Below are 18,200 nucleotides of genomic sequence, written 5' to 3' on the forward strand. Positions count from 1 at the left end.
ATCCATTCTTGATGGGGTAGAGATCTGGTGATCGAACTGGCTGGGTAGCTGCTGGATACCCTGAAGGGCACTTTGTGTGGCACGTGCAGTTTGCAGCGGCGGACTGGAAACGTAACGTGGCCCTAGGAGAAAAACCTAAAAGTGGCCCCATGTAGTAGGTGGGTCCAAACTAACAGAAGGTGGGGCAACACAAGTAGGCAGGGCCAACAGGGCCCAGCAATACTGTAGTGCAGAACAAAATACCGCCCCAACAGAACCATATAGTGCAATGCAGCATAACATTCTGCATCTGCAAAACTAAATACCATAGTGCAGCACAAAATACAGTTGCCTGTGCCACAGTATGAAACTGTATCATCGTCCTGACGACAGGAATACAGTTGAGTTTAGGAGGGCACCTGCGGCCACTGACCATATGCATAAGTGCCTGATCCGCCTACATTAATTAATGCTGAGAGCATCAGATAATTAGGCATCTGGCTGGCGGCCATGAGGAGGCCTTGGGTGGCCTTCTGGGCATTGGCCCATCGGGTAAGTTCCCTGTAGGGTCTATGGCTGGTCCACCACTGGCAGTGTGTGGGTGGGTGCTATCTTGTTGAAACACCAGTAGAACTGGTCCTATGATGTCCTGGACATACCAGAGGCTGGTCTCTGTTCCCTCCACGAATACCAGATGCGAACGGCTATGGTACCTAATGGCACCCACACCATGACACTTTGTGTTAGTCCTGTGTGCCTCCACAATTTGCATGATGGCTGTAGACACTATCTGCAAATGGTTTGTCAATTAAATGTTATGTTATATATTGGTATGTTATCCATTGTAATACCTTTTATACTACCAGCATAGCTCTGTATGGTAGAAACAGAGTTAACTAGGCCCTTTGCAAGAAGTTGCTAGGTGGTTCCACCCCTAGCTGTTTTTATTTTTTAGACTAATTGAGAAGTTTTCCAACTTTTGCGCCTATTTTCCGACCTATTTATATAGGTGCGCCTTATTTTGTGCCTGATTTAGGCTCCTTTCACATCACTTTCGTCTCCGCTCAAAAATCATATTCTGAGCGGACACTATTATAGTCTGAGGTCTTTAGGCTCCGTTACGCTCAGTTAGATCTCAGTTATCTGCAGAATCCGTCCTTTCCGTTCTCCTGCTCCTCAACGGAGCCAGAGAACGGAAAGCAGAAACGGTGATGTGAAAGTCGCAAACAGTCTAATTTCTACTTCACTCCAGGGTTGTCGTACTCTTCTTCATCAGTTTTGAGTGGCGAGTTGCGCCACATTTTGCCTAAGAAGTCGCATTTTTATGGAGACGTGCGCCTATTTTCAGCTCGCTTGTGTAACATTTTCACGCGCATACTAGGCCAGTCTTAGTGAATATGAACCTGCCGTACTGAAAAAGAACCACCAGAGGTCAGACTAATAACAATACACCTAGTCTAATTTATGAAGTGCTGTAGGACTTTTAATAAATAGAAGGCAAAAGACTGACAAACGAAGCAAATACACCTGTCTAATTTTACGCCTAAATAACGAGGCTAGCTTGACAAATGTGCCTCACTGTGTACAAAAACTGCACCATAAACTGATCTGTGAACTGGATTGGAAATCTGCAGCATATGAGTTCACGCTGAGTATCTCCCCAGAGGATTGCACACTTTGAAATGCTGAGTGTTAAGCCCGGTAGCTTTTCCGCGCCAAAAACATTTAATACATACGGTTATGTTGCGTAAACGTTGCTTACTTTTTAAACATAGCCTTTAGGCTAGGTCTACACGACGACCGGTGTCGTGCGACAATAAGTCACGCGACTACACTGCAACATTAATGTCGCGCAACAATTTTTATAATGGTAGTCTATGGTGTCGCAATGTGACATGCTGCGACTGCGACGCGACAGTCACAGAAAAATCCATCTCAAATTGCGATGCGACAGTCGCAACGCGACACCATAGACTATCATTATAAAAATTGTTGCGCGACAAAATGTTGTTCTGTAGACCTAGCCTAAGGATAGCACCACATTATGCAGTTGTTTCGCGGTTTCGATGTGGCTATACTGCGGTCGTACGGGCCGCAGCTGCCTCTAAACTAATGAGACCGCACTGTATTGTTAATATCCCTGTGGTACTTAAGCTGCCATGCAGCCATTAACAATGCAGACCAACTATACAATGCAATCTTCATTAGCTAAATAAGAGGCAGCTACGGTTCTCGACCACATCATGGCCGCATTACAAACGCCCCACGGCCATGGGCGTAACTACCATAGCGGCAGACCATGCGACTGCTATGGGGCCCAGGGCAAGAGGGGGTCCAGTCTTAGTTGGGATCATCTCCTCTTCTACTGGAGGTGAAAACTTGGTCAGGACTCTACCCTCTAAAGAAGGCATGCTCAACCTGCGGCCCTCCAGCTGTTGCAAAACTACAACTCCAAGCATGCCCGAACAGCTTACAGCCATCAGCAGGGCATGGTGGGAGTTGTAGTTTTACAACAGCTGGAGAGCCGCAGGTTGGCCATCCCTGCTCTAAGGCTCCATTCACACGTCCGCAAATGGGTCCACATCCGTTCCGCAATTTTGCGAAACGGGTGCGGACCCATTAATTTTCTATGGGGACGGAATGGATGCGGACAGCACACAGTGTGCTGTCAGCATCCGCATTTGCGGAGCGTGGCCCCGATCTTCAGGTCCACAGCTCCGCAAAAGATAGAACACGTCCTATTCTTGTCCGCAGCTTGCGAACAAGAATAGGCATTTCTATAGGGGTGCGTTGCGGATCCGCAACACACCACGGACATGTGAATGGAGCCTAAAGGAACAACTTTTAGCAAACGAGGCAGTGGAAAAAAAAAAGCCCAAGGGTCATTGAAAGGGGTTTAGGCAGAAACCCTTCTGTCCTGTGTGGGGGGGCCTGGTTTGGCCCTTGCTATGGGGCCCTTACTTCTCTATGTATGCCACTGCCCACAGCCTCACCATTTGGTCATACCCCAACAGTAAAATGATTCCCTTTTTTTTATTATTATTAATGATTATAATTATTATTATTTATTATTATTATTATTATTATTATTATTATTATCTAATGTGTAAAGGCTTTAGTAATAAGTGACTGCTTTATCTCTCCTTTCTCCTTATGACCATGTAATAAAGCGCAAGTATGTATGTGTGAAACGCAGCTCATGTTTCCCTCTTCCCTACAGACAGTGTCTAGGAAAAGCCCATCTAGGAACGTTGAGCCCCGGAACCTTTAGTGCAGCGCCATGTTTCTCGGCGGGGTGGATAGAGTGAAGGGCTGGAGTGTAACAAGCCAGCGTGTAACGGGTAGAGGAGCAGCGCCGGGGGCTATGGACTGTGCGGGCTTAGTGTGAGAGTGCAGCCCTGCTTGTGTGTCCCCACAGACTCCAGCCGCTGGTGCGGGCGCCATATTGCCTCGGTTCATACAGCTCTCTGGTTTTCTAGGGCAGAAGTAGTTATTATTCAGGATACTATGTGCTTTAGCTGGCAGGTCGGCTTTATGCGGGTGATGCAGATCAGGCTGTAGGATGCCTTTACTTCTGGCCATAGATGGTTATGAATATGTGAATTTATTGTATTACTAAGTTGCATACAAGCAGAGATGTATCTGACGCGAAGGAAACCGGCCTTGTATCTGCGAGAGGACAGCAGGTGAGCACTTCATTTGTCTCAGCAGTGTTGAGCCAACTTGTGTTTAAGGTTTGGCATATCTAAGAATTCCGTTATGGATTCCGCTACCACCGACCATACCGATTGTCCATGGTGGCGGAATCCATAACGGAATTCTTAGATAACTCCAACCTTGTACTCCGAACTTTAAACACAAGTTCGCTCATCCCTACCTCTCATCCGTCATTTCAGTAGGTAACTTAAAGGGGGTTTCTGAATGCAAGACTACCCCTATCCACAGGATGACAGATCGGTGGGGGTCTGACTACTGGGCCCCCCTCTGAGTACAGGAACAGGGGTGCCTGCCGTACCCTGAATGAAGCAGCTGGTCAAACATACTCCCTGGGGATTCATTGACACTCTAAGTACAGTGTGTGACTGTTTCCAGCAGTCCTATAGGGAATAAGTGGACCATAATGGCACCTACTCAACCAGCAGCACCATTCATTTCGGGGTATAGTGCTGCCATTCTTGTGATGGGTGTGGGTCCCAGTAGTTGTACCTGAGCTAATCTAATAGTTATCCTCTACCCTGTGGATACGGAATAACGCCTAATAAGTGTAATAAACCTTTAACAAGGGTTTCCCGCAATAATTACTTTATATCTAATGCCCCCATCCTGCCTCCATAAACAGAAAATTCATACTAAGGGTCCATTCACTCCTCCGCAAGTGTTTTGCGGACTGCACATGGCCGGCACTATAATAGAAATGCCTTTTCTTGTCTGCCTTTTGTGCTGTCCGCAATTTTTTCAGCCCCATTGAAAATTAATGGGTCCGGATCTGTTCCGCAACATTGCGGAACGGATCTGGACCCATTTTGCTTATGTGTGAACGGACCCTTACCTGCTGCCTTCAGAGTCTCCATGTTCCGGTCCTCGTCGTGTTTACCTCTGGCGCTGCAGGGTCACATGCTCCGCTGCAGCCAATGACTGGCTTCAGTGGTGATGTGGTCACAAGTGGCACATCACCTCTGAAGCCAGTCATTGGCTACAGCGGAGCATGTGACCATTCAGCGGCCGATATAAACACTGTGTGAACATGGAGGCAGCAGTAGGGTAGCAGGTAAGTATGAATTTTCTGTTTGCGGAATCAGGATGTGGGCATTAGATATAAAGTAATTATTCCTGGAAAGTCCCTTCAAGGCCGTTTTTACAATGATTGGCAGAACCAGCTCTTGTAAAAATGCTCGGTGGTTGGCAACACATTTCCCATGTGAATAACGGTGGTGCTGCCGACAGAATGTAAAGTGAATCGGAGGAAGAATGTACGAGCCGTCACAGTAACAGTAGCACATTCACCACTTCAATCATTGCACAGTGAAAATGAAAGTATTAATGAACACTGATCACATTCATATTGACTCCACCCCAGCTTAAAAAAAAATCTAGGCAGTGGGACCTCATTGTCTGAGTTAAATACCCCTTAAAAGAGCACTTGAAAATGTGTGCCAAGGGACACTTTCAACAAAACTTTTTTAAGCACCTATTAACAACCTAAATGTGAATACTGCCATTTTTTATTTTTTTTATAAAAACGAATGGATGTGTTTTTGGATATAACATGCATTCTTTTTACTAACCTGGCTCTTTAACTTCCTATTTGGACTTTTAGCACACCAAATAGTTCGGCTTAGGCTACTTTCACACTAGCATTTAAGTTTTTCGGTATTGAGATCAGTCATAGGGGCTCAATACCGGAAAAAAAACGCTTCAGTTTTGTCCCCATTCATTGTCAATGGGGACTGGACAGAACCGAGTGCTCCAAAATGCATTCCAATCCGTTTAGTTGCATTCCCAGACAGGAGAGCAAACCGCAACATGTTGTAGTTTGCTTTCCGTCCTGGGATGCGGAGCAAGACGGTTCCGGCATGACCCCCACAATGCAAGTCAATGGGGACGGATCAGTTTTCTCTGCTACAATTTAAAACGGATCCGTCCCCCTTTGACTTTCAATGGAGTTCATGACAGATCCGTCTTGGCTATGTTACAGATAATTGATTTAAATAACAAAAATACGTGGTCTCAAAAGGCAGTAAATGCTCAACCCCAAATGCAGTTGTGCATTTATGCTCGGGCGAGCAGATACTGCGCTTCTGGTCTGTTGCTAAGGGAGATCCCCAGCAAAAAATGCATACAGTGTAGGATGCCCGCAGGATACCACAAGTGTCACAGAGACATCCTACACCAGATGGTAAAATGTGTGGATGTGGAATTATATATAGAATAAATAGTTACAAGAATAACCAATAACTGTGGTGGATGCAAACAGTAACATCTGACTAAACCCTCACACTGATGTTAAAAATGAGACTTTAGCCAGTATATCCTTATACACTGCTCAAAAAGATAAAGGGAACACAAAAATAACACATCCTAGATCTGAGTTAATTAAATATTCTTCTGAAATACTTTGTTCTTTACATAGTTGAATGTGCTGACAACAAAATCACACAAAAATAAAAAAATGGAAATCAAATTTTTCAACCCATGGAGGTCTGGATTTGGAGTCACACTCAAAATTAAAGTGGAAAAACACACTACAGGCTGATCCAACTTTGATGTAATGCCCTTAAAACAAGTCAAAATGAGGCTCAGTAGTGTGTGTGGCCTCCACGTTCCTGTATGACCTCCCTACAACGCCTCTGCATGCTCCTGATGAGGTGGCGGACGGTCTCCTGAGGGATCTCCTCCCAGACCTGGACTAAAGCATCTGCCAACTCCTGGACAGTCTGTGGTGCAACGTGACGTTGGTGGATAGAGCGAGACATGATGTCCCAGATGTGCTCAATTGGATTCAGATCTGGGGAACGGGCGGGCCAGTCCATAGCATCAATGCCTTCGTCTTGCAGGAACTGCTGACACACTCCAGCCACATGAGGTCTAGCATTGTCTTGCATTAGGAGGAACCCAGGGCCAACCGCACCAGCATATGGTCTCACAAGGGGTCTGAGGATCTCATCTCGGTACCTAATGGCAGTCAGGCTACCTCTGGCAAGCACATGGAGGGCTGTGCGGCCCTCCAAAGAAATGCCATCCCACACCATTACTGAACCAATGCCAAACCGTTCATGCTGGAGGATGTTGCAGGCAGCAGAACGTTCTCCACGGCGTCTCCAGACTCTGTCACGTCTGTCACATGTGCTCAGTGTGAACCTGCTTTCATCTGTGAAGAGCACAGGGCGCCAGTGGCGAATTTGCCAATCTTGGTGTTCTCTGGCAAATGCCAAATGTCCTGCACGGTGTTGGGCTGTAAGCACAATTCCCACCTGTGGACGTCGGGCCCTCACATCACCCTCATGGAGTCTGTTTCTGACCGTTTGAGCAGACACATGCACATTTGTGGCCTGCTGGAGGTCATTTTGCAGGGCTCTGGCAGTGCTCCTCCTGTTCCTCCTTGCACAAAGGCGGAGGTAGCGGTCCTGCTGCTGGGTTGTTGTCCTCCTACGGCCTCCTCCACGTCTCCTGATGTACTGGCCTGTCTACGGGTAGCGCCTCCATGCTCTGGACACTACGCTGACAGACACAGCAAACCTTCTTGCCACAGCTCGCATTGATGTGCCATCCTGGATAAGCTGCACTACCTGAGCCACTTGTGTGGGTTGTAGACTCCGTCTCAGGCTACCACTAGAGTGAAAGCACCGCCAGCATTCAAAAGTGACCAAAACATCAGCCAGGAAGCATAGGAACTGAGAAGTGGTCTATAGTCACCACCTGCAGAACTACTCCTTTATTGGGTGTCTTGCTAATTGCCTATAATTTCCACCTGTTGTCTATCACATTTGCACAACAGCATGTGAAATTGATTGTCACTCAGTGTTGCTTCCTAAGTGGACAGTTTGATTTCACAGAAGTGTGATTGACTTGGAGTTACATTGTGTTGTTTAAGTGTTCCCTTTATTTTTTTGAGCAGTGTATTAAGGACATACCTGAGCCCGCGCACCACGCTAAGGTTTCTCAAGTGGCACGGGACCTAACGCTAAACCTACCTGTACCATATGGGTAGTACCAGGAGCCTGTGGGCAAATTACAGCAGCTTTAGGTCCGACTCGCTGCAAACAGATCCCAGTTCCCTCCAGTGTGACTAACCTCACATACAATGGGAGGAGGCTTAGAGTCCCATCCATGGCTGGCTGATATGTTGCAGGCCTCACAGGCGCACCTAAATGCTGCCTATGGATGGTAATCAAGGCAAATTTAGATTGGAGTTTATACACCTCCACATATAAATATACAATTTTAAATCACAAAAATACGTTGTCTCAAAAGGCAGCATTTAGGTGCACCTGTAAGGCCTGCAACATATCAGCCAGCCATAGGTGGGACTCTAAGCCTCCTCCCATTGTATGTGTGGTTAGTCACACTGGAGGGAACTGGGAGCTGTTTGCTGTGAGTCGGATCTTACGCTGCTGTAATTTGCCCACAGGCTCCTGGTACTACCCATATGGTACAGGTAGGTTTAGCGTTAGGTCCTGTGCCACTTGAGAACCTTGGCGTGGTGCGTGGGCTCAGGTATGTCCTTAATATAAGAATATACTGGCTAAAGTCTCATTTTTAACATCAGCTTGAGGGTTTAGTCAGATGTTACTGTTTGCTTCCACCACGGTAGTGTACCTATTCTTGTAACTATTTATATTACAGGTAATACAACCGGATCCGTTCATAACGATGCAGATGGTTGTATTATCAGTAACGGAAGTGTTTTTGCTTATCTGATACAGTAAAAAAAACGCTAGTGTGAAAGTAGCTATAAAGGGGTTGTCTCATCTCAGACAATGGTGGCATATCGCTAGGATATGCTCCCCTTGTCTTATAGGTGCGGGTCCCACCGCTGGGACCTGTAGCTATATCGGGAATTGAGCCCCACAAGGTGGTGGCTGGAGGTTTCCGGTCCGGCCACCACCAAGCGCTCTCCCCATAGAAGTGAATGGGAGCGCACCGCACATGACTGGCTACTGTTCCCATTCACTTCTATGGGCCCGACGGAAATAACTGAGCCAGCGCTCGACTATTTTCAGCAGCCCATGGAAAATGGAAGGCGCATGCGCAGTAATAGGACATGTTCTATTTTTTTTTTCAAAATGGCCATGTGAACATACGGAAACGGAATGCACATGGACTTGTCTGACCCCCATTGAAGTGAATGGTTCTGCATACGGGCCGCAAAAAAAAAAACGGAACGGACACAGAAAAAAAATAAGTGTGTGTGTGCATGAGCCCTATATCTATTGGCTGGATTCTCCTGTCCTTTCCACCCTCTTATCTCTAAAGCGTGCATATGTTCTCAATATTGAGAGGGGAATAATCCACTGCCCGACACCTCTGACTGTGGCTTATCTCCCGTGAGAACCAAAGAATCAGGAAAGTTGGAAATCAAATTGTCCCTTCCTGCTGATGTTTTTAGTTGGGCAAGTAGATCTGTATGGGTATCTTAAGGAGATCTCGAGTATCTGCTATGCTGTCCTATCTGAGGTGCTGAGTTTAGGTGTGTACAGTTTAGGCTACTTTCACACCTGCGTTAGGTGCGGATCCGTCTGGTATCTGCACAGACGGATCCGCACCTATAATGCAAACGCTTAGATCCGTTCAGAACGGATCCGGTTGCATTACCATGAAAAAAAAAAAAAAAAGATTATTTTTTTTTTTTGTTCATGATAATGCAAACGGATCTTTACATTGAAAGTCAATGGGGGACGGATCCGTTTGAAGATTGAGCCATATTGTGTCAACTTCAAACGGATCCGTCCCCATTGACTTACATTGTAAGTCTGGACGGATCCGCTTGCCTCCGCACGGCCAGGCGGACACCCGAACGCTGCAAGCTGCGTTCAGGGGTCCGCCTGCTGAGCGGAGGACAAACGGTGCCAAACTGATGCATTCTGAGCGGATCCGTGTCCACTCAGAATGCATTAGGGCTGGACGGATCCGTTCGGGGCCGCTTGTGAGAGCCTTCAAACGGAACTCACAAGCGGAGCCCCGAACGCTAGTGTGAAAGTAGCCTTAGTTATAATTCATGCAGGATTTGGGGGTAAAAAGGCTGTGTGTGGATCTTAGAGTCCCATATTGGTCCACTGCTCCATTCACTGATATGGGACTAACAGAGCACCATCTACATCAGTCCCATAGCAGTGTATGGGGTGGTGGCCCAACATGGGACTCGAAGATCCACACAGAGTCTGACATGTGCACCACTTTGTCATTAAGGCAGGGCACTCGGGGACCCTCAATCTTGGGATCAATGTGTGTTCCAGCAGTTGGACCTGCAGTGATCCCACATTCATTACTTACCCTGTGGATAGGCAATGAATGCTGTCTGAGAGAGAACCATATGAACCAGATCCCAGTTCTCCTGGCTTGGAACGTGCCTGACTTAATCTCTGTTTGAACCATAGGCAGTTACCGTATTCTAATCCCACAGCATTACATCTTTCCTAACATCATGGCTCAGCTTGCCTTTGGATATATGTCTGAACTGTTCCTTTTTCCATTTTAGGTCAGGTCTCTTTCTTGGGATCCTGCCCAGAAAATGCAGTATCTTCAAGCTGTTCCTCACCTGCCTGCTTCTTGGTTTTCTTTCTATGCTGTGGCTACAACTCAGCTGTACAGGTGATGTAAGGAAGCAAGAAGATGCACCTCCCAAGCAGTCCTGCCCCCCTGTTCCTAGAACTGTGAATGAGGATCCTTCTTGGGGTCCACATCGTCTTGCTATACTTGTTCCCTTTCGGGAACGATTTGAAGAACTTTTAAGCTTTGTGCCCCATATGCACCAGTACCTGTCTGAGAAAAAGATCCGGCACCATATATTTGTCATCAACCAGTTGGATCATTACAGGTTTGTACTTTGATTATGTTTCAGAATATAGTGGACAATTAGACCTGCAATGGACCTAGATACCTGCACCTTTGTCATCGTGGTGCAATATGTCATTAAAATTTTTAAATAAAGAATAAGAATTTGCAGTAGAATTTACAGTATTTTTGTAGTATTTCTCATTGTGAGAAGACTGCCTTTCTGATTTGTAAATTCACTTTTTACTTTATGGAATATTTTATAACCACTTCCCGACCGCCCATTGACTATAAACGTCTTGGACGGTCGGGTTTATCTCTGATCAGATGTTTCAGAACGTTCTTTCAAAGATGGCAGCTGCATGCTAATCGTGCAGCTGCCGAGCTGTGGGGCCCGCTGTCAGTGACAGCAGGGCACCCCAGAGAGAAGGCAGGGACTGTTCCTGGGTGTCTCTGCCTTCTAGATCACTGTATACACAGTGCTCAGCAATATATAAAAAAATTTCCCCCCAAATCCGTTATTTAAAAAATGTTAAAAATAGAAGAAAAAAATAAATAAAATTGTCATATTTGGTATCACCGCATCCGCAACGACCAGCTCTATAATATCACATGACCTACCCTATCAGGTGAACGGCGTAAAAAAAATAAACATAACGCCAAAACAGTTTTATTTTTAGTTAGCACACCTCCCAAAAAGTCATATGTACCCCAAAATGGTAGCAATAAAAACGTTGCCTCATCCAGCAAAAAATTAGCCATTGCCAGAAAAATAAAAAAATATGGCTCTAAGAAAAACATGATTTTTTTTTTCTAAAAATGCTCTTATTGTGTAAAATGTAAAAAAATAGACCTATTTGGTATCGGCGCGTCCGTAACAATTGGCTGTACAAAAATATCACATGATCTATCAAGTGAACTATGTAAAAAAAACTAATAAAAATTATGCCAAAACAGCTTCTTTTTTTTTGTCACCTCACAAAAAACCTAATATCAATCAAGAAAAAGTCGTATAAACCCCAAAATGGTAGAAATAATAAGCCCCTCATCCCGCAAAAAACAAACCTTCACACGATACTATAGCCAGAAAAATGAAAAAAATATGGCTCTAAGAAAATGCCAACACAAAAACATGATTCTTTTTTTCTAAAAAAGTTTGTGTAAAATGTAAACATAAAAAAACCTAGACATATTTGGTATTGTTGCGTCCGTAATGACCGGATCTATAAAAATATCACATGATTTACCCCATCAAGTAAACGGTATAAAAAAAAAACAAATTAGAAAAATGACACCAAGCTGTTTTTTTGTGACTTCACCTCCCCAAAAATGAGATAAAAAGCAACCAGAAAGAATGTACCCCAAAATGGTGCCAATAAAAACTACAGCTTGTCCCGCACAAAATAAGCCCTCACGCAGCTAATTCAACAAAAAAAAATTAAAAAAGTTATCTCTTAAAAATTCTCACAGAAAATTCCATTTTAGAAAATCCAGATGCCGCTCCTTCCCTTCTGAGCCCTGGCGTATCCCCAAATAACAGTTTACAACCACAGTTGGGGTGTTACTGTATTCTGTGTGTGTGTGTGGGGGGGGGGGGGAGATTCTCCTGTTATAGTTTGTGAAAAAGAAAGTTTGGGCCTAAAGCACCATTTTCTTGTAAAATAAAAAAACTTAATTTTTCATTTTCACACCCAAGTTTTTAAAATTCTATGAATCACCTGTTGAGTGAAGTGCTTGCTACACCACTTAAATTCCTTAGGTAGTGTAGTTTACAAAATGTGGTCACTTTTTTGGGGTTTTCACTGTGGGAATACCTCAGGGTCTCTTCAAATGCAACATGGTGCCCAAAGATCATTCCAGCAAAATCTGCCCTCCAAAAACCATATGGCACTCCTTGCCTTGTGTGCCCATACAGCGGTATACGACCACATATGGAGTGTTTCTGCAAACTGCAGAACCAGGGTAATAAATATTGAGGTTTCTTTTGTTGTTAACCCTTGCTGTGTTCCAGGAAAAAAAATTATTAAAATGGAAAATCTGCAAAAAAAAGTGAAATTTTGAAATTTCACCATCTCTTTTGCTTTAATTCCTATGGAATACCTAAAGGGTTAACAACATTTCTAAAACTAGTTTTGAATAGTTTGAGGGGTGTCGTTTCTAAAATGGGGTCATTTATGGGTTGGTTCTTTTATGTAAGCCCCACAAAGTGACTTCAGAACTGAACTGGTCCTTAAAAAAGTTGGTTTTGGAAATTTTCCTAAAAAAAAAAAAAAAATTGCTTCTACAATTCTAAACCTTCTAACGTCCTAAAATACTAAAATTACATTACTAAAATGATGCCAGCATAAAGTAGACATATGGGGAATGTTAATTAATGAATATTTTATGAGGCGTCACTAACTGTAAAATTTAAAACAGCGAATTTTTTCAAATTTTCGTTAACTTTTTGTTTTTTTATAAATAAAGGTGTAACATATTGACTCAAATTTACCATTAACATGAAATACAGTGTGTCATGAGAAAACTTTCTCTGAATGGCTTGGATAAGTAAAAGCGTTTCAAAGTTATTACCACATAAAGTGACACTAGTCAGATTTGCAAAATTAGGCCTGATCAGGAAGGGGGTAAATGATCATATAACTGACCAGAAACTGAAATGCCCTTTGTTTCCAGATGCGTACGTCCATTCTTCAAAGGATAGAACATGTCTTATTCTTGGCCACAGATAGAGACCACAGGCCCACTGCAGTCAATGGGTCTGCAAGAAAAATGGATGCAACATGGACGTCATCCTTATTTTTTGGATCCGCGTTTTGTGGACCCCAAAATACAGGGCTCCAGATGGCGACCAAAATGCAACTTAGAATTTACAAATGGCGACAAGACCTTTTTAGTCTTGTCGCCATTTGCGACTAGACCCGCCACCGCAGCTCTGCAGTTGAATACAGCGGCGGGGCACAGGAGATGATAGTTCTCTTCCCCGCTGCCGATGTTCTTCTCAGCAGCGCAGTGGAGAAGGAGTCTCTCCCTCCCCCCTGTGCTGCTGCCGCCGCCGCTGCCAGTAAGAGAGACGGGGGGAGGGGCTGTGGCCACTGCGCCACCAATGAAGATAACTGACCTGTTAATACAAATACAGGAGGCGGGTGCCGGAATCAAATAGCCGGCACCCGACCTCTATAACTGCCGCTGATCGCAGCCCCCCGTCATAGAGGTCGGGTGCCGGCTATTTGATTCCGGCACCCGCTTTCTGTATTTGCATTAACAGGTCAGTTATCTTCATTGGTGGCCCCCCCCCATCACCCCAGTATAATAAACATTGGTGGCGATCAATTAACTCACCTCCTCCAATTGATTGCGTAGCTGCTGGTCTCCTGTTCTTTGACTTGCGCAGGGCAAAGGCATTTTTTGGAGATCCGGTGACGTACCGGGGCTCTCCATGGGGCTGCTAGGAAGCCCGGTGATGTCACCGGAACTGATGGGCGGGCTTTAGAGCTGCCCTGGCCAGTAAAACAGTTAGGGCAGCGCTAAAGCCCGCCCATCAGAGATGGTGACGTCACCGAACACACTGCCGGGCGGAAGTTTCCGCCCGGCAGTGTGTTATTGAAAACAAAAGAGCCCTTGCCCTGCGCGATCTACCGCAGGGCAAGGGAGCGCATCGGAGCATGAGATGCTCCGATGCTAGCCTCAGGGGGGCTGCCTGGGTGAAAAAAAGGGTATGTCCGGGTTCAGCTCTGAACCCGGACAACCCCTTTAACTATTTTAGGCAAATTGCCCTAATTTCCACTCCATGGTCTGTGAATCTGAAGTTTTATTTATTTTATTTATTTTTTCTTTCTTATCAACATTTTATTTTTATGTTACCATAAACTGTGAGCCCAGGACTAGAAATTCAGGGACTGCAAAAAGACCTGGGCAGATTGGATGATGAAAGATACTGAACTGGGAGGAAGACACAGTTGAAGGCTCTTGTTAGTTTCCTTATCCATTTTTGTCTGTTAAAAACAAAACAAAAAAACAAAACAGGAATGTCTGACAGAGTAACTAAATAGAACTTTGAAAAGCTGCATGTTTGCAGGTAATTCAAGTAGCTTGCTGTTTTTCGGGCAGGTGGGAGGTTGTTTTTTTTTCTCCTTAAAGGGGTATTCCCATCTTGAACATTGGGGGCATATCGCTAGGATATTCCCATATGTTTGATAGGTGCAGGTCCCACCTCTTAGACCCACACCTATACTTAGAATGGAGCTTGCATAGTGCCAGAAAACACATGCACTGGCTTGGCTATTTCTGTAAGCCCCATAGAAGTGAGTGGAGTGGTGGCCGCCCTTGCGCAGTGTGCTTTCCGTTAATTTCACTGGGACTTCTGAAAATAGCCGAGCGTGCTGCATTCTAAGTATGGGACCCGCACCTTTCACAGTGATATGCCCCCAATGTCCAAGATGGGAATACTCATTTAAATCGCCAGTTATTGCAGGACTAGGCTGATACCTATCATGTATTTATTTTTTATTTTTATCAGGTTTAACAGGGCTGCCTTGATAAATGTGGGATTCTTGGAGAGTGGGAACGATACGGACTACATCGCTATGCATGATGTTGACCTGCTACCTCTTAACCTAAATCTGAACTATGGATTCCCAGAAAAGGGCCCCTTTCACGTGGCATCCCCAGAGCTGCATCCCTTGTATCATTACAAGACCTATGTTGGGGGGATTTTACTACTTACCAAACAGCATTATGAACTGGTGAGTGTTTAACCATCACCTAAAGTAAGCCTATGAGAAGAAATGTACGAAATGATTGCTGGAATTCTAGGCCTGACACCTCAGCTGAGGTTCTTACTACATCTAAAATGTGAATGAAAGCCTATGGGGCTATTCACATGTTTTTTTATTTTATTTTATTTATTTTATTTTCTTATATTGGCCAGTTAATAGCGGCCGACAAAATATAGGACATGTCCTATTTTTGGCTGTTTTCACAGCCAGACGGATCCCATTGAAATCAATGGGACCGTTTTTAATGGCCATTTAGACAGGAGTGCACCTGACCTTTTTTTAATTAAAAAAGAGTAAAGTAGAACAATATAGCCATTTAGGGGTTAAAAAATAAATACTCACCGTCCACTGAAATTCATCTATTTTTCATGGGCATTTTTAACAGCCATGTCATTCAGGGCTTTGAAGTGAAGAAGCTGGTCCTATCAGTGACTGACAGCCTTCCCTCTATGACTAGGTATACAGAGATAGCTGTCAGTCACTGACTGAAGACAAGGATTCGGTCCTATCGGTGATTGACAGCCTTCCCTCTATGACTATGTATACAGAGGTAGCTGTCAGTCACTGACTGAAGACAAGGATTCGGTCCTATCAGTGACTGACAGCCTTCCCTCTATGACTATGTATACAGAGGTAGCTGTCAGTCACTGACTGAAGACAAGGATTCGGTCCTATCAGTGACTGACATCCTTCCCTCTATGACTGTATATACAGAGATAGCTGTCAGTAACTGACTGAAGACAAGGATTCGGTCCTATCAGTGATTGACAGCCTTCCCTCTATGACTGTGTATACAGAGATAGCTGTCAGTCACTGACTGAAGACAAGGATTCGGTCCTATCAGTGACTGACAGCCTTCCCTCTATGACTGTATATACAGAGATAGCTGTCAGCCACTGACTGAAGACAAGGATTCGGTCCTATCAGTGATTGACAGCCTTCCCTCTATGACTAGGTATACAGAGATAGCTGTCAGTCACTGACTGAAGACAAGGATTCGGTCCTATCAGTGATTGACAGCCTTCCCTCTATGACTAGGTATACAGAGATAGCTGTCAGTCACTGACTGAAGACAAGGATTCGGTTCTATCAGTGACTGACAGCATTCCCTCTATGACTGTGTATACAGAGATAGCTGTCAGTCACTGACTGAAGACAAGGATTCCGTCCTATCAGTGATTGACAGCCTTCCCTCTATGACTAGGTATACAGAGATAGCTGTCAGTCACTGACTGAAGACAAGGATTCGGTTCTATCAGTGACTGACAGCCTTCCTTCTATGACTGTATATACAGAGATCAATCACTGATAGGACCACCTCCTTTACTTCAAAGCCCAGAATGCAGAGGAATTTAAATGAATGAAATACAAATTATACTCAATCTGTGCTCAGAAAACTACACATCAGTCAGCTCAGCTCCTCCTGCTCTATAACATGCAACCTGCAGACTGTAATGTGTTCTGCTCAGCTCCTCCTGCTCTATAACATGCTGCCTGCAGATTGTAATACTTTCTTCTCAGCTCCTCCTGCTCTATAACATGCTGCCTGCAGACTGTAATATGTTCTGCTCAGCTCCTCCTGCTCATTAACATGCTGCCTGCAGATTGTAATATGTTCTGCTCAGCTCCTCCTGCTCTATAACATGCTGCCTGCAGATTGTAATATGTTCTGCTCAGCTCTTCCTGCTCTATAACATGCTGCTTGCAGACTGTAATATGTTCTGCTCAGCTCCTCCTGCTCTATAACATGCTGCCTGCAGACTGTAATATGTTCTGCTCAGCTCCTCCTGCTCTAGAACATGCTGCCTGCAGATTGTAATATGTTCTGCTCAGCTCCTTCTGCTCTATAACATGCTGCCTCAGATTGTAATTTACTTTCACACTAGTGTTATTTGTGGAACCGTCATGGATCTGCAAAAACGCTTCTGTTACAATAATACAACCGCATACATCCGTCATGAACAGACCCGGTTGTATTATGTCTTCTATAGCCATGACGTATCCGGCTTGAACACCATTGAAAGTCAATAGGGGATGGATCAGTTTTCTATTGTGTCAGAGAAAACGGATCCGTCCCCATTGATTTACATTGTGTGTCAGAATGGACCCGTCTTGCTCTGCACCACATGGCGGACAGAAAAATGCTGCAGGCGCCTCCAGAGCGGAATGGAGGCAAACAGGCATTCTGAGCGGATCCTTTTCCATTCAGAATGCATTAGGGCAAAACTGATCAGTTTTGGACCGCTTGTGAGAGCCCTGAACGGATCTCGCAAATGGAAAGCCAAAACGCTAGTGTGAAGTAGCCCAACATGCTGCTGGTATACAGTGAAGATGGCGCGTCAGTTGAAGAGAGAGCGGAGCCTCTGGGTGTAACCACAGAACTTCTGTTTCTATCTCGGCTCTGTATCTGTGTGTAGTCCCTTCAGCTTCCAACATTCAGATGTGTGGGATAATTATGAAACGCTAGAATGAGATATATAATTTGGAAGTTCTCTGTTTTATGAGCCTTATGATGAACTATTGAACTAAAGAGCTTGATGAGACAAGAAAATGTATAATAGCCCATTGCTCATGAGCAAGGGGGCAGCGATGCATGCCACAACTGTTCCCTCGGTAGGCAGAATGTGAACTAGTTACAAGTTACACAACCTTCTTCCTATCGCTTTTATTGCCCTCTTTAAGATGTTTTCATTGTGTTCTTTAAAGCTATAAAATAATGTCACGTAATGTGATACCTTATTCACTTACTGTTCACACGGGAGGAGAAAGTTCTGAGACTGGTCCAGGGGGTTTGCAGAAACCACTCCATTTACACATGCGGGATGGATTTCTGTAGCTAAGGCTACTTTCACGCTAGCGGCAGGACGAATCCGACAGGCTGTTCACCCTGTCGGATCGTCCTGCCGCTATTTTGCCGTGCTGCCGGACCGCTGCTTCGTCCCCATTGACTATAAT

General features: G+C 44.8%; 1 protein-coding gene across 3 annotated transcripts in view; it reads left to right on the top strand.

Annotated features, from left to right (window-relative positions):
• Positions 1-18,200, top strand: part of B4GALT7 (beta-1,4-galactosyltransferase 7) — a 48,948-nt gene that overhangs the window by 19,566 nt on the left and 11,182 nt on the right. For 2 of the 3 annotated variants that reach the window (XM_040406855.1, XM_040406864.1), the window contains exons 2-3: positions 10,175-10,513; positions 14,987-15,212. In XM_040406855.1, the coding sequence (XP_040262789.1) occupies positions 10,175-10,513; positions 14,987-15,212 (565 nt within the window). Of the gene's footprint in view, positions 1-3,285; positions 3,666-10,174; positions 10,514-14,986; positions 15,213-18,200 lie in introns of those variants that run through there. The other variant, XM_040406848.1, reaches the window with a different exon arrangement.

This window comes from Bufo bufo, chromosome 1 (genome assembly GCF_905171765.1).
Source record: "Bufo bufo chromosome 1, aBufBuf1.1, whole genome shotgun sequence".
In the NCBI taxonomy this organism is placed as follows: Eukaryota; Metazoa; Chordata; class Amphibia; order Anura; family Bufonidae; genus Bufo; species Bufo bufo.